This window comes from Rhinoderma darwinii, chromosome 8 (genome assembly GCF_050947455.1).
Source record: "Rhinoderma darwinii isolate aRhiDar2 chromosome 8, aRhiDar2.hap1, whole genome shotgun sequence".
Lineage (NCBI taxonomy): Eukaryota > Metazoa > Chordata > Amphibia > Anura > Rhinodermatidae > Rhinoderma > Rhinoderma darwinii.
The window spans coordinates 16,628,770-16,646,658 of NC_134694.1; the positions used below are offsets into that span (position 1 = coordinate 16,628,770).

The 17,889-nt window shown below is 45.8% G+C and overlaps 1 protein-coding gene across 1 annotated transcript; it reads right to left on the bottom strand.

The window, feature by feature from the left end:
* Window positions 1-6,288: 6,288 nt before the first annotated feature.
* SLC10A3 (solute carrier family 10 member 3) lies at window positions 6,289-8,924 on the bottom strand. The gene has a single exon (XM_075834186.1). The coding sequence runs from the start codon at window positions 8,182-8,184 to the stop codon at window positions 6,766-6,768; it is 1,419 nt and encodes a 472-aa protein (XP_075690301.1). The 5' UTR covers window positions 8,185-8,924; the 3' UTR covers window positions 6,289-6,765.
* Between the last annotated feature and the right edge of the window lie 8,965 nt (window positions 8,925-17,889).

Here is a 17,889-nt window from a genome sequence, read left to right on the forward strand (position 1 = left end):
CGGAGTACGGGCTCAGACTTTGTATTGAGTCCGTACACAGATACATTTATTTCCTGAAAAAGCCGAACAGACCTGAAGCAGCTGAGCGCTCACACGAACGTTTCAGCTGCTTCGTTCTAGTGATTGGTGGGGGGTTTCCGTGCTCGGACCCCCACCAATACAAACTTCACTGACATATCAGAAGTTTGTCAAATGTTTAGCTACACTTTAAAAAAAATACTGGCCAAATTTGCACTGTGTGAACAAGGTCGTATAGCTACATCACTGCTAACTAACAGAATTAGTTCTACAGGAGGTCGTTGGGATTGACAACTGCATTCAAATCCATTATAAACAGCCTTCGTTGAAATTGATGCATAATTGCCACAAAAGTTCCCTATTACCTACTGTGAGTGGAATGAGGATAACACAGTGCGGCGACCCCAAAACCACACAGCTGACAAATGAGCGCACGTTTTAGCTAGTAAAACTGTAGTATTACCGGTTAAATTGTGCACCCATTCTTCACCGCATGTGGGCGCGATTTCGGCTGCTGCGCTGTGTTCTCATCCATATGCTGGACTGTCTGGACCTCTAGCAGATTAGGATGCACTCCCGTGAATTTTTATCGCTTTGCCCGTTTGTAATGGGCATCTTGTACATGCTATTTATTTGCTCACCGAGCGTCTAGTTTTCAAAACACAGGCTCCGTTCGGCTCCCCCGTGCGGTCACGTGATCTCCGAATGGGAATCTCCGACTTGCATAGAGAAACTGGCTTCCGGTCCACACATGACGCTGTATGAATTGACCAACCAGATTAGAGATCACGTGACCGCACGGGTGAGCCGAACGGAGCCTGTGTTTTGAAAACTAGACGCTCGGTGAGCAAATAAATAGCCTATACATGTACAAGATGCCCATTACAAACGGGCAAAGCAATAAACATTTTCATAGGAGTGCTTCTTTAAGTCTCATTAAAGGGACAGTACACTGTAATTTCATCTAATTACCCATACCTGGCTCTCTTCCGGGGTCCCCTCTTGAAATAAGCAATTGATCGTTATGGTCAAAGCTTAGGTCACCTCCCTCTACTAACAAATGACTTGGGGAAGGAGATCCTTGGCTACAGCATTTATTAAAGGGTATATGCACGAAGGAGCCCACAGCTCTCGGTCTCTTATGCCGGTTAGAGCTCCATTAAACTCAAAGAAGAACCCTACAGCAAAGCTCGGTGATATGAAAATCTCTGCTCTATGATCTAAAAAAAGTCACGACGCTCAAAAGAGGGGGCCCCTTATTCTTAGTAATCATAGGGGCCTACAACTGATGCCATCTTCTGACCAGTCTCTTATATGCCATGTGATAAAAAATATACAGAGCTATTTACCAGATTATACAGTGGTATACGTGACCATTTCTTCTGTATAAAAACCTAACTTCATAGTCCTACAGAAATATCGTACTACCAAAATAACACCACAAACCCACAACTACTGGATGCCTGCAAAAATTAAAGGAAAGCGGACTGCGATTTTAGAAAGACCCAACTCCTTGAGCTAAGCCGGTCTGATATTAATGTCAGGAGGAAGTATTTATCCTTGGTCATAGCTGCCGGGTTCCGCTTTATGGTCTCATGCAGCATGGAAACTATGAGGCTATTCATGTGGCCTCTGCTAAGACTCCAAACAAGGAAAATTCCATACAGATCTTGCGGACTGATTGTTAGGGCATGTTCACACGCCTATTTACGGACGTAATTCAGGCGTTTTACGCCTCAAATTACGGCCGGAAAAACTGCTCCAAACATCTGCCCATTGAATTCAATGGGTCTTACGGTGTTCTGTGCAGACGGGCTTTTTTTTTTTACGCGCCGCTGTCAAAAGATGGTGCGTAAAAAGACGGCCGCCTCAAAGAAGTGCATGTCATTTCTTCGGACGTAATTGGAGCCTTTTTTCCTTGACTCTAATGAAAACCAGCTCCAATTACGTCCGTAAAAGACGCTGCAAAAAACGCGTGCACTTGTCAAAACGTCTGAAATTCAGGAGCGGTTTTCACCTGTGAACATAGCCTAATAGACGCTGTCGCTTCATAAATCACTAGAGATTTAATTAATAGAGCAAAAACGAGTGCACATCTTTTTATTTTAGATCATTTAACTTCTATTCACAGGGAAAATCTAATATTAGACGCCCCTATGTACAGAGGAAGTTGGATGGCACAAATCGTTATTTTAAGCCCTTATGCACACGTCCGTATCAAAGTTGTACAGATATAATGTGGCACTCCGAGAAGTCCACGGGCCCGCACCATGCCTCTAACTTTATACAGAGGTTTTTCTATTGGATTCATATTAAAAAAAAATGGTGCCATTTATCATATATTGTATATTCCTCAGAAGCAATGCTTGTAGAGCAGAATACTTATAGTAAGGGACAATAGGGGCTGTATGTGCTGCCATACAGGCTCCGTGTATGAGCCCTAATGACTATTCTGCCAGAAGTTCTCACTATAAACTCATTCACTGTCATCCCCTACATGCTGTGTCTATAGGTCGGAGATGAAGGGAAGTATAGGGATCGGATATTTTGACAGGGGTTGTCCTAGATGGAGAAGAAGTACAGTATATGGTAGTGATTTGAGAACAGTCACTGGGCCTGACAAAAAAAATAAAATGTGTCTGCGGTTACAACTGCTATGACCGGACTTCTATTGGGGAAAGTTGGGAAGAAGACGCCGTCTTGTATGTAGTCTGGGACATTCACCTCTTAGCAGTCACATCATACTCCACTGTAATCTCGTACTGTGGTTTCATGTTGTGCTCTGCCTTATATTTAGTGAGTATCTATGAATAGACTAAGTGGTGGATGAAAAACAACATCAGTGCAGCCAGGAAATCTGAAGATAATCTCAAAACCATCAGCTGCGGGGGAATTGTATATGGGATCGGTTTTATTATTGAATTATGTTATGTGGTTCCCATAGAGCAGGGGTACTCAACTACTTTTAGTAAAGTTTTACTTACCAGGGCCTACCGTTACGTGGAGGTCAGAGATGAACACTAACCGTAAAGATGTCGTAAGGGTGCCCGTACCCGATGTGGCTGAGCTGCGGTGACTGCACACGGTTTACAATGGTTTATAATAATTACTGCGGCTCAGGGCGCATCCTGTACGGGCACCCTCACTGGTGACCATATATATATCTCTTCTTAATAGTAAGTAACCCCACGTGGCTCACATTAGTAACCACAAAAGGCCACACAGTGTTACTAATGTGAGACACATTGGGGGTTAAAACACAGCACGAGGTTCCTAATGGGAATACATGGGGTTACTTACTGTTACTGCGAGGCACATGGGGCTACTACATTAATAATCCCATGTGCCTCACAATTTAATAGTAGGTAACCCCATGTACAGTATCTCACATTAGTAACCCCATGCACCTAATTCGATCACGCGACCGCTACTACGTTTGGGCGATCAGGGCATCTTGCTAATGGAAATGAATTGGTAAGTGCTATATATTTATTTGGTCGCTGGTTTAGTCTCAAGTTTCGGAATTGCAGCAAAATTGTGCCATTTAAAAAACAATGTTTTCTTGCGACTGGTAAAATCACAGCAAAAACAGCAGTAAATTCCGAATCATGTAAACACACAAACGCAATGGAAAACCCATTTAATACCGCCCATTCCTCCTCTTTCTCCTTGACTCCTTCCCTTCCTGAACTTTTGATACAGTTGGCGGCAGTAATCAGTCACTCAGGCCCCATGCACACAACCGTGCCCTGAATCACGATCCGTGATTACGGGCACGGCTGGCCGTGGACAGTCGTCTGCATTTGCGGCCGTGCTCCCATTATAAAGTATGGAAGCATGGTCTGTACAATAAAAAAAAATAGGATATGTCCTATTTTTTACGGAAGCTTTCTACGGCACGGACACCTTCCTGTAAATATACGTGAAGGCGTCAGTCGGCTATAGAAATAAATGGGTCCGTAGTTATGGACGAAATCTACAGCGGTGTGCATGGGGCCTCGGTGGATGAGAAACATCCCTCCTCTGCTGCAGCAGCACCTCGCATGCCATGGAGCTTATAGCACCTGTATGTGCTGCTGCAGAGGAGGGGACCTTCCTCCTCTACTAACCAGTATGTGGCTGTGCTATTGTCATTCTGTAGGCCAAGTAAAATGAGGGTATGTTCACACGCAGTGAGCAAAAACGTCTGAAAATACGGAGCTGTTTTCAGGCGAAAACAGCTGATTTTCAGAATTTTTTTTTTTAACAACTCGCATTTTTCGCAGCGAGTTTTTACAGCTGTTTTTGGAGCGGTTTTTCAATGGAGTCAATGAAAAACGCCTCCAAAAACGTCCCAAGAAGTGTCCTGCACTTCTTTTGACGAGCCGTCATTTTACGCGCCGTATTTTGACAGCGACGCGTAAAATAAAGACTCGTGGGAACAGAACATCGTAATTCCCATTGAAAGCAATGGGCAGATGTTTATAGGCGTATTAGGGGCATTTGTTCAGGCGTAATTAGAGGCGTAAAACGCCCGAATTACGTCTGAAAATAGACCGTTTCAACATACCCTTAGTCTGGAAGCTGAGCGGCTTAAAACGAACTCTGCTCCCCTCCTGGTCTGGACAGCAGGGATCCGTACAGCCGGTGTCCGGGGTCTAGATACGGACCACTATCCGCCAGTTGAGTACCCCTGCCATAGAGCATGCATGCCAAGTTCGAGAGGAGAATTAGGCAGAGGTATAGGTGCTGCTCCGAATTTTTCCTTTGCCTGTTTTACAGATGCCAGTCAGTGCCCCATAACACTGCCACGCAGTTCCCTATATAACAGAGGCAGTTTCAGGTATATTTATCCCTTCCCCCTGTACCGTGGTTAATCTCATAGTAAGGCTATTTTCACACCTGCGTCAGATTTTTTGAGCTGTTTTTGACGTGCAAACAACGGTCGGAAACCGCGCCTGATTGATTTTAATAGGCGGCAGAGGCATTTTTCCTGGGAGCGAAAAAAACGCGTCAGGCGTTTCGGCCTCTGATCTCCCATTGACATCAATGGGGGCAGAGAACGCTGAAAAACGCGGCAAAGAGTGCAGGCAGGTCAAAATCTGTCTCAAAATGGCAGATTTTTCTGGCAGCAAAAAAAACACCTCAGTGTGAACAGTGCCTAATAGGTTCCGTCGCCTTTGTCAGGGTGTCCGTCATTTTACCGGAGACAGCGCATAATGCGACAGAGGCCCCTAAAACAGCCTCCATTGCTTGTGTCAACAAAGCTTAAGTGCTTGTCCACACGTAACGGAATTGCTGCGTTTTTACGGCAGAAAATGGTGCCAAGTTTTTTTCAATGCTGGAAAATTGAGACATTTCCGCTGAAAAACGCAGCAATTCAGTCCACTTTCCGCAGCAGGAATTTACATGCTGCGGTACAAAAAATACGCAATGCAGGTGAATTTCTGGTCGGAAATTATATGCAGCGTGGATGAGATTTGTTAAGTCTCACCCACTTTTCTGCGACTATTCTGACGCGTATATTCTGTCCGAAAGCCCTTCGATTTCAGAATGGAGGTCCTTGAGAATAGATCTGAGGAACCATATTAAGAAGTCTTCGCCGGGGGAAATATTAGACACTCCTGGTTCCCAGTCTAATGAACTTACTCTTTGATACAAAATATATTAGGAAGGAACAGCATTTGTACACCCAGCAAGGGGTGGAAAAAAATTTAGGCGCCAGGTAGCCAAGAACTTTGCCCACTGGCACCTAGCATTTCCAGAGGTCTACAGAAATACTTATTGCTGGGCTTTGTCAAATGGACACCCAAAGTTTACACTATTTTATCCATGCATTTAAAAGGGGTTGTACCAGAATTGCAATTATCCACACGAAAGGTGATAATTGTCTGATCGCTGGGGGCCCCACTGATCCAAAAACTGGGGTTCCAAACCCCGTTTCTCCTCACTACTTGAACGCAGTGAGGAGTACATGAAGCAGCCGGCGCGAATTGTTCAATTAAACTTCTATAGGACTGACGGAAACAGCCGGGCGATTTACTCAGATGTTTCCGTCAGTCCCATAGACAATGAATGGAGCTGCGGACACATGCTTGACTGCAGCTCCATTATAGCTACTCCTCACTGCGGGCGGGTACAACACCTGTAATGGCTGGCGAATAACTCTCAAACTGTGGGGAAGCCACCGCTGCCAGCTTGCCCCTTCCAGACTGTAGTTGGCGGCCTATGATACAGATTTTGGCCATACATCACATTCTCAAACCCACACAAGGAGACATTATGGTTTCAAATTCTGTTTAATTTATTTGTACCCTGCTTACATTACAAAACATTAGTATCAAAAAATAGCCATTTCCCCCCTCAGTGCATGAAGCGGACTGAACATAGAGCTTTGGCTTTTCAGGATAATGATGGAATGACAAAATAATAAAGTGAAGGGTTAACTAACGCAAGAATATAATACCGTAGGCACAGTTAATGGAGAAGACAAAGACCTGTCACATTTTCTTATCCCAAACCACAATATTTAAACCGGTCTCCTTCTGGTCATTGAATATCAAGACGTCTTGCTAGTTAAAGAGAATGTCTTAAATTTAAAAAAAAAGAAAAAGATTTCCACCACCCTGATTCTTTGCTGGAAGTTTAAGGAAAAATCAGGAATATTGCGATATGTAAAAAAACAAAAAACTAAAAAAGGAATATATAAATAACAAAAATGTGCAGCATGTAAACCTGTCATAAAGCGCACTGACAGATCATGGGCCCTCAGGTATTGCCTTTTAACTTTCTGTAGGCAAAATGTACCAAAACCAGTAGTAACATTTCTGAGGTCCCACTTAAGGCCACCAAGAAAGGCGCCTGAGAAGAGAGATCGGCCTCCGCACGTTGAAATGAAAGCTGAAGAACTGCCAGGGCTAGAAGACTGTTCTGCACCCCAACTTCAATGCTGACCGTCCGGCGCTGGGCAATGGGTACACGTAACAAGTATGCCAGCAAGTACCCAGTCAGAAGACCCACCAGTGGCACACTGATGCCAGCTATCACCAGTATTAAGGGCACCTGACTCAGTAGGGATGAGCCCATCTGATAGGCCATAAACAGACCTCCCACCATCAACACAACACTGAAAGGCTTGATCACTAGTAGGAGAAGCTTTGACACTTGCGGAAAGCGCCATTTTATCACCATCCCTGTGGAAATTGGCACAGCTATAAATAGCAACGTGGCAAAGATCTTTAAGAAAGGAATGTGCAATGTCTGGTGGACGCCCAGGAAACGTCCATAGAGGGAGGAGGAGAGTGGCATTAAGCCCACGGCCACCACTGTGGAAACCAATGTCATCGATATTGCCAGAGTAACGTCTCCACCCAGCAAGAGACTATACAAGTATCCACCACCTCCGCCAGGAGAGGAGCAGGTCACGACCAGTCCTAATGCCAAGGGCTGAGAAAGTCCCAAAACCAAGGAGAGGAGGTAGGCATAAAGCGGCATCAAAACAAATTGGCCTACAATACCTAGTAGGACTGGGTAGGGACGTTTGATTAGGCTTTTTAGTATCTCAAGGTCCACTTTACATCCAAAGGCACATTTGTTAATGAAGAGAAGGGGTAGAAGTCCGTATAGGAGGGGGCTTTCAGAGAAGTGACTCGCTGCAGATCCAGCATTTTCTGGAGCTTCGGCATTGGAAACCACATGGATGGAAAAGTCATCTCGCTCTTCAAGTAAAGATTCAGGAAGCTTCAGGCTTAGGTGGAGGGGCGCAGTTCCAGGCATCCCTGACCAGATATGTGCCAGGAACTTATCCGGCAGTCCCTCAGGAGCACGACTCACATTAAGGACCTGTAAGACGGAGGTGTCCAGGGACTGGACGCGGAGTTCAGCGGTGTGGGCAGCAGCTCCCGTGCTGATTACAATGACTCCTTTACTATGTTCTGGAAAGTCAAACTGTAGGCAACACCCATCTCCAATCTGAAGATAACCCGGTAACAGCAAGGTAGGTGAGGAGTGCGATAAGGATCTGGAGGCAGGAGGGACAGGCGTGTTTAATAACTGGGATGAGTTCAAGTGGTGGCCAACAGTGGAGCCAAGGGAGCGATCAGCTGATAAAGGTTCAGACCCGTTCAACGGCTTTGACAACGTGACGGACAGGACATAACCAAACAACAGAAATAGAGAATACTGCATTGTGCATGGCAGACGGAAGTCTCAGTCCTCGCTATCACACTCCATAAGTTTGGTGCCCGTTTTGGAGCATGACCTTACGAAGAATACAAGTCTCAGCACCTTCTCCACTATTTATGGGTCTCCTCTGATGCCACCATCACGGTGAGGTGCCCAATGATCCTCGTAGTAGGCACTTTTAATACTTCCAAGCGTAGATGTCCCTTTCAGTAATTGTGTAGGGTCTTTGTAGATCTCCTTATTATTGACTCAAGAATGTCTCTACAGAGGGGCACAACACAGTAGATGGGTGCGTTGGCTGCAGTCGTCTTTGTGATCTCTTTTTGTGACCACAATGTTTTTCAATGGGTCTACAAGATGATCCCCATGAAAGGGGAGTGTCTTTCTTTAGATGCTTGCACAAATATTCAGAGATTTACCTGTCGCGGCTTGCAAGGTCTCCACTGCTTGTTGGCATTTAAGGATCCTCCCTATAGTTGTATTGTCACCAGTATCTCCTGAGCTCGCACTCACAGTTTCTTCTCAGGCATGTGGACCTCCCCTTTAAGAACAGTGGATCACACCTGGTGCCGTCAGCTTTAGCTCCAGTCTGTTCTTCTCAAGTATTAGAACGCTTCCCCGTAGCGACTCCATATACTTGCATAATCACTGCCCTGACAGCCACTACGTAGCTGATTAGAAGCGGCGCAAGCAAGCTGTCTTTTCCTGATAATCACGTGACCATAAAGTGCCACGCCCATAACTGTTCTGATTCACTTCCGGATTCCAGGCGTCAGTGAGCAATGCAGGGCGGGAATTGTAGTTCGGTGATTTACGCTTACCTAAGCTTTGTCAAGCGGTAGCAGTCCAACCCTTGTAGAACTACAAGTCGCAGCATGACGTGATATATGGCAGGCCTGGACAAACATTTTTGCGCCCTAGTAATTATGCTAACTGCTTTCATGTTTGTTTATCAAATATTGCTAGTTGTATGTGTCTATGTACAGTTTCTAACGGCTTCTGTGTTCTCCAGGTTGATATAAATAAAGCACGTTGAAACAAGCCCTGTGTGTGTTCACACTGGACAGGCTCTTGACATTAGAAATATATGGCTGCTTACGTTCAAAAATAGTGCCACACCTCTCCACTGGTTGTGTGCGGGTATTGCAGCTTGGCCCCCCTTCAAGTCAATGAGCTGCAATACCAGACACAACCCATGGGCAGGTGTGGCTCTATTTCTGGAGGAAGGCAGCCATGTTTTTCTAATCCCAGACAACTTTAAATTAGGGTATCTCTAAGGTACTTTAACCCCTTAATGACCAACTAAATTCTTTTGTTACAGCCCAACTACCTTTCAGCAGCCATACCTTGTTTTTTTTTTTTTATCGAAGTGGCTATGTGAGGCCTTGTTTTATGCAGGAGAAATTGTATTCAATTTTAGTCTTTGCCAATGGGCCCCTCATCCTTACGTACGTCCCTGGTCCTAGACTTCCAATCTCATCCCAGGGCCCCAATCGTCAGATCAGTTCTGTTGGGCTGATGATGTTGGTTAATTGCGCTGAATTTCGGTTTAGCTTTTAGTTTTCGATTAATTGCCCAGCCCTACGACGGGATCTATTAAAGTCAGTGGGTTCAATCGGCCGCCGGTGGTCGCCAACCGTCAATGGTACCGTTGCTTCCATTATTCCCTTGTTCTGCTCCTCTGACGGAGCAGAACAATGGAATAGCCCGACGCAGGTGTGAACATAGTCTTACTATGAAAAACTATCAGGTCCAGTTCACATAGAGTTTTTTGACGCGGAAACCATGTCGTAATCAGCAACAAAAAAACATCCGAAACCGCCTCCCATTGATTTCTTTTCAACAAATTTTATTGAACATTTTTACATTTAGGTAAAAGACATATATCAAAAACAGATTAAAATAAAATTGAATATAAACCATTTCACTCAATGAATTATAATGTTGTTATAAAAAACAAAATGACAAGCATTCGTGAATGCAATGACAGTAAATGCAGGATCAATATATGAAAAGGAAACATCCTATACAACAAGAGACAGAGGAGGGGGGAATAGAAGGGTTGGGAAGAATATAGCGGAAAACTGGCCTCCCATTGATTTCAATGAAAGGCGGAGGTGTTATTTTCCTGCGGTGGTTTTTAGCCGCTCGCGGTAAAAAAAAAGCAGCATGATCCAGGCAAAACGGATACACGGTGTTCTGTCTAGGGGAAAACAGCTCCTGAATTTCAGACGTTTTTGCATGTACTCGCGTTTTTCGCGGCGTCTTTTACGGACGTAATTGGAGCTGTTCTTCATTGGAGTCAATGAAAAACGGCTCCAAATATGTCCCAAGAAGTGTCGTGCACTTCTTTGACGCGGGCGTAATTTTACGCGGCGTCTTTTGACAGCGACGCGTAAAATGACACCTCGTCTGCACAGAACATCGTAAAACCCATTGCAGGCAATGGGCAGATGTATGCAGACGTATTGGAGCCATCTTTTCAGGCGTAATTCGAGGCGTAAAACGCCTCCATTACATCTGAAAATAGGTCGTGTGCACATACCCTTAGGGTATGTTCACACGGCAGCGTCGATTACGGCTGAAATTACGGAGCTGTTTTCAGGAGAAAACAGCTCCGGAATTTCAGACGTAATGGCATGTTGCAGGCGTTTTTCACAGCGTCCATTACGGACGTAATTGGAGCTGTTTTTCTATGGAGTCAATGGAAAACGGCTCCAATTACGTCCCAAGAAGTGACAGGCACTTCTTTGACCGTCGGCACAGAACATCGTAAAGCCCATTCAAATGAATGGGCAGATGTTTGCCGGCGCATTGGAGCCGTATTTTCGGACGTAATTCGAGGTTAAAACACCCGCATTACACTACCGTTCAAAAGTTTAGGGTCACTTAGAAATTTCCTTATTTTTGCAAGAAAAGCACAGTTTTTTTCAATGAAGATAACATTAAATTAATCAGAAATACACTCTATACATTGTTAATGCGCTAAATGACTATTCTAGCTGCAAACGTCTGAGTTTTAATGCAATATCTACATAGGTGTATAGAGGCCCATTTCCAGCAACCATCACTGCAGAGTTCTAATGGTACATTGTGTTTGCTAACTGTGTTAGAAGGCTAATGGATGATTAGAAAACACTTGAAACCCCTTGTGCAATTATGTTAGCACCGCTGTAAACAGTTTTGCTGTTTAGAGGAGCTATAAAACTGACCTTCCTTTGAGCTAGTTGAGAATCTGGAGCATTACATTTGTGGGTTCGATTAAACTCTCAAAATGGCTAGAAAAAGAGAACTTTCATGTGAAACTCGACAGTCTATTCTTGTTCTTAGAAATGAAGGCTATTCCATGCGAGGAATTGCCAAGAAACTGAAGATTTCCTACAACGGTGTGTACTACTCCCTTCAGAGGACAGCACTCACAGGCTCTAACCAGAGTAGAAAGAGAAGTGGGAGGCCCCGCTGCACAACTGAGCAACAAGACAAGTACATTAGAGTCTCTAGTTTGAGAAATAGACGCCTCACAGGTCCTCAACTGGCAGCTTCATTAAATAGTACCCGCAAAACGCCAGTGTCAACGTCTACAGTGAAGAGGCGACTCCGGGATGCTGGCCTTCAGGGTAGAGTGGCAAAAGAACAAGCCATATCTGAGACTGGCTAATAAAAGGAGAAGATTAATATGGGCAAAAGCACACAGACATTGGACAGAGGAAGATTGGAAAAAAGTGTTATGGACAGACGAATCGAAGTTTGAGGTGTTTGGATCACACAGAGGAACATTTGTGAGACGCAGAACAACTGAAAAGATGCTGGAAGAGTGCCTGACGCCATCTGTCAAGCATGGTGGAGGTAATGTGATGGTCTGGGGTTGCTTTGGTGCTGGTAAAGTGGGAGATTTGTACAAGGTAAAAGGGATTTTGAATAGGGAAGGCTATCACTCAATTTTGCAACGCCATGCCATACCCTGTGGACAGCGCTTGATTGGAGCCAATTTCATCCTACAACAGGACAATGACCCAAAGCACACCTCCAAATTATGCAAGAACTATTTCGGGAAGAAGCAGGCAGCTGGTATTCTATCTGTAATGGAGTGGCCAGCGCAGTCACCAGATCTCAACCCCATAGAGCTGATGTGGGAGCAGCTTGACCGTATAGTACGCAAGAAGTGCCCATCAAGCCAATCCAACTTGTGGGAGGGGCTTCTGGAAGCATGGGGTGAAATTTCTCCCGATTACCTCAGCAAATTAACAGCTAGAATGCCAAAGGTCTGCAATGCTGTAATTGCTGCAAATGGAGCATTCCAAGACGAAAGTAAAGTTTGAAGGAGAAAATTATTATTTCAAATAAAAATCATTATTTCTAACCTTGTCTTGACTATATTTTCTAGTCATTTTGCAACTCATTTGATAAATATAAGTGTGAGTTTTCATGGAAAACACAAAATTGTCTGGGTGACCCCAAACCTTTGAACGGTAGTGTACGTCCGTAAATAGGGTGTGTGAACCCAGCCTTACAGTGAATCATTTTACCTGAAAACTTTCTATAAGGGTATGTTCACACAGGCTATTTTCAGCCATAAATGCCCCGAAAAACAGCTAAAAATGCAGGGGGCTAAACGATCTAGTCATCACCATGGCGACCGGTTTGAGCTAGTCGTCTCCATGGCGACCACTGGGATATCACCGTCTCCTCTCTACTTGGCGACATTCCAGCGGTCGCCATGGAGACGACTAGATGAAACCGGTCGCCATGGAGACTAGATCAAACCGGTCGCAATGGTGACGACTAGATCAAGCCGGTCGCCATGGTGACGAGTACATCACACCGGTCACCATGGTGACAACTACATCACACCGGTCGACATGGTGACGACTACATCACACCAGTCGCATGAAGACGGCAAAATCCCAGTGGTCGCCATGGAAATGATGACATCACAGCAGTCGTCATGGCAACAACCCAACTGTCATCACAAAGGCTGCGACATCCCAGTGGTCGCCATGGAGATGGTGACATCCCAGCGGTTGCCATGAAGATTGCAACATCACAGCAGTCGTCATGGCAACATCCCAGCGGTCGCCATGGAGACGGCGACATCCTAGAGGTCTGTGATTTCGTTGTCACCATGGCGACCACTGGGATGTCGCCGTCTCCATGGCGACCGCTGGGATGTCACCATCTCTATGACGACCACTGGGATGTTTCCATGATGACTGCTGTGATGTCGCCATGACAACCGCTGGGATGTCGCCGTCTCCCTGAAAACCGCTGGGATGTCGCCTTCTCCATAGCGACCGCTGGGATATAGTTGTAACCATGGCGACCCCTGGGATGTTGCCATCTCCATGGTGACCGCTGGGATGTCCCTGTCTCCATGGCAACCGCTGGGATGTCGCCTTCTCAATGGCGACCGCTGGGATATAGTTTTCACCATGGCGACCGGTGTAATCTATTCGTCACCATGGCGACTGGTGTGATCTAGTCGTCACCATGGTGACCGCTGGGATATCTCCGTCCCCACAGCGACTGCTGGGATGTCGCCGTCTTCATGGCGACTGCTGGGATGTAGTTGTCACCATGGCGACCGCTGGGATGTCGCCATCCCTTTGGTGACCACTGGGATGTCGCCGTCTCCATGGCGACTACTGGGATGTTACCGCCTTTATGGCGACAGCTGGTCATCATTGCCATAGCGACCACTGGGATTTCGCCGTCTCCATGGCGACTGTTGGGTTGTTGCCAAGACGACTGCTGTGATGTTGGCATTGCCATGGCGACCGCTGGGCTGTCACCATCTCTATGGCGATCACTGGGATGTCCATGGGGACCGCTGGGATGTCACCGTCTCCATGGCGACCGCTGGGATGTCACCGTCTCCATGGCGACCTCTGGAATATCGCCGTCTCCATGGCGACCGCTCAGATGTCGCCGTCTCCATGGCGACCGCTGTGATTTTGCCGTCTTCATGGCGACCAGTGTGATCTAGTTGTCACCATGGCGACCGCTGGGATATAGTCATCACCATGGCGACCCCTGGGATGTCGCTGTCTCCATGGCGACCGCTGGGATGTCGCCATCTCCATGGCGACCACTGGGTTGTTGCTAGAACCACTGCTGGGATGTCGCCGTCTCAATGGCGACCCTTGGGATGTCGTCATCTCCATGGCGACCTCTGGGATGGTGCCATGATGACCGCTGGGACATCGCCATCACCATGGCGACCGCTGGGATGTCACCGTCTCCATGGTGACCGCTGATATGTCCCTGTCTGGAATGTTGCCATGACGACCGTTGAGATGTCGTTGTACCTACGGCGACTGCGGTGATTTCGTTGTCACCATGGCGACCGCTGGGATGTCGCCATCCCTATGGTGACCGCTGGGATATCGCCGTCTACATGGCGACCACTGTTATGTCGCCGCCTTCATGGTGACAGCTGGGTTGTTGCCATGATGACTGCTGTGATGTCGTCATTGCCATAGCGACCGCTGGGATGTTGCCATCTCCATGGCGATCACTGGGATGTCCCTGTCTCCATGGCGACTGCTGGGATGTCACCATCTCCATGGCGACCGCTGGGATGTCACAGTCTCCATGGCGACCTCTAGAATATCGCCGTCTCCATGGCGACTGCTGGGTTGTTGTCAAGACGACTTCTGTGATGTTGGCATCTCCATGGCGATCATTGGTTTGTCCCTATCTCCATGGCGACTGCTGGGATGTCGCCCTCTCCATGGCGACCGCTTTGATGTCACAGTCTCCATGGCGACCGATGGGATGTCACCATCTCGATGGCGACCACTGGGTTGTTGCTAGGGCGACTGCTGGGACGTCGCTGTCTCCATGGCGACCGATGGGATGTCGCTGTCTCCATGGCGACCGATGGGATGTCGCCATCTCCATGGCGACCGCTGGGATATTGCCATGATGACCGCTGGTATCTACCTGTCTGGGATGTTGCCATGACGACCGTTGAGATGTCGTCCCTACGGCGACTGCTGTGATTTCGTCATCTCCATGGCAACCACTGGGATGTCTCCGTGGCGACCGCTGGGATGTTGCCGTCTCCATGGCGACCGCTGGGATGTTGCCATGATGGCCGCTGGGACGTCACCGTCTCCATGGAGATCACTGGTTTGTCCCTGTCTCCATGGCGACCGCTGGGAAGTCACCGTCAACATTGCGACTGCTGGAATGTCACGTCTCCATGGCGACTGCTGGAATGTCGCAGTCTCAAATTGTGACTGCCGGGCTGTCGCTGTGTCCATGGCGACCGCTGTGATGTTACCATAGCGACCACTGGGATGTTGTCTCTATGGCAACCGCTGTGATTTCATCATCTCCATGGCGACCGCTGGGATGTCGCCATCTCTATGGCGATGACTGTGGTTTCGTCTCCATGGCGTCCGCTGTGATATCTTAACGGTGATTATTGTGCTAATATCACAATAGATACTGTTGCGATGTCACTGTTGTAATGTTACAATGGTCACTATATGTGCTGCAGAGACAATGTATTTTGTCAGTAATATTGAACCTTTTAATGACCAGCCTATTTTGGCCCTCAATGACCAAGAAATGTTTAGTTTTTTATAGTCGCATTAAAAGAGCCATAACTTTTTAGTTTTTTCTTCGACTTAGCTATAGGAGGGCTTCTTCTTTGCGGAATGACTTTCATTTTTCGATGGCACCACTTTGGCGTACATATAATTTATTAATTAACTTTTATTAACTTTTTTTAGGAGAAATGTTTTTTGCGCTGTTAATTTACGCCTTTCACAGTGCGGTGTAAATAACATGTTACCTTTATTCTATGAATCAGTACAATTACGGCGAATACAAAACAGTCTATAGGCAAGTGAGTATTGAAGAGGTAAAAAAAAAACTTGAACGTACCCTTTGAACACTGGCATTAAATGTAAAAGATGTCATTATACAGTTTTACAACCACCTACAACCTTTAACACGGATGTCAGCAGGTTTACCATAGCAGTAGTGTTTACTAGTGGGTGGAATAAGAAATTCTGATATATCCTGGTTTGGCTGCTGTGTCTTTCACCTTTGAGACTAGAACTCGGCAAGATATAGGACGACGGGATTTGCACAGGATTGACATGGAAGCAGAATGGCTCAGTCGTCCTCCAGGTTTTCAGTCTATTAGGATAATAATAGATTCAGCTTTGACTGTAGTCCTTTCAGCGGTAATCCTTTTACTACCAACTGTCATTGTTATGGGCATGTTAACAGGGTAACACGTTTACCACAGCAACCTGCCTAGTATATACAGTTAACTAGTAATCTGGAAATCCTGCCAATCCGGCATTCAGCTAAAACAGTCCTAATGGCCGCTTTTATTTCAGTTTCATTTTAATAAAGTGCCATCAGCCTCCGTTCTATCAGGAAAAGTATTTTATTTTGTTAATTAAGGGGGGGTGGGTGGTTATTTTACCCATTACAAAAAAAAAGGAACTTGACGATTCCCTATTTTTTCCATGCAACGCCAACCAGCGACCTGTCCTATGTAGTCAACAATGTCGCTCTGACCCCAAACTGGTCGATAGAAGTAAGGGGCTACTGTCATGTTATAGACTGACTATAATATCATCTAACCAGAGCTGATATGTCTCTATGACATTAGGTTAGTCACCATTTATCACATTGTTTTTAGGTCCAAAATTCTGTGCTGGTTAATTTCTTAAAGAAGCTTTTCCCCATTTGCAAATGTAATGTAGCCATGTGCATTGACCTACTTGGTGCTGTATTTCACGGAACTTTGTTATGGGCAGAGATGGAGTTATGTGATCTGCATTCTGACAAGCCAAATCCTACAGCGTCTTCTGGAGAAACCGAAGGTCAGTCTCTTAATGCTAGTCTACAAGGCTTACATGAAATATCTCACAGACTTGCATTGAGCCTGAATTTACGGAGCGGCGTCCCATGAAATACAGCACCACTACACTACATTTACAAACAGGGAGTGAAAAAAAGAGTGCTTCTTTAATATATATTAATCATTTTTTTGATACAGAGCAGCAACTTTTCTTCATAGACATAGATTTAAAAGAGAGCATGCTGGTTACCTGCAGCCACCACTAGGGGGAGCTTACTGCATACTGTGCTAGTGGGTTCAAAGTACAACAAAATTTAGTAAACTCCCTCTAGTGGTAGCTGCAGGTAGTCAGCATGTTCCATTAAAGGGTAACTAAATGTTCAACAAACTTCTGATATGTCATAATGACATGTCAGAAGTTTTTATTGGTGGGGGTCAGAACACTGAGACCCCTACCAATAGCTAAAACAAAGCGGCAGAAGCGCTCGTGGGAGCGCTGAGCCGCTTTGTTTCTGTTTGGCTTTTTCCGGAAATCGATGTGGCGGTATACGGGCTCAATAGAAAGTCTATGAGCCCGTACACCGCTACATCAGAAAAAGCCGAACAGAAACGAAGCCGCTTCGTTTTAGCGATTGGTGGGGGTTTCTGTGCTCAGACCCCACCATTCAAAGCTTCTGATATGTCACTATGACTTGACAGAAGGTTGTTGAGCACTTAGTTACCCTTTAAATCCATGTCTATTCAGGAAGTTGGAGCTTTGTATAAGAAAAACAGAGCTCCGGCTGCTATAAAAAGATTTTAAGAAATTAACCAGCACAGAATTTTAGACTTATTTACATTATAAATAAAACAAAATTGTATTCAAGGGTGGATATTTATTT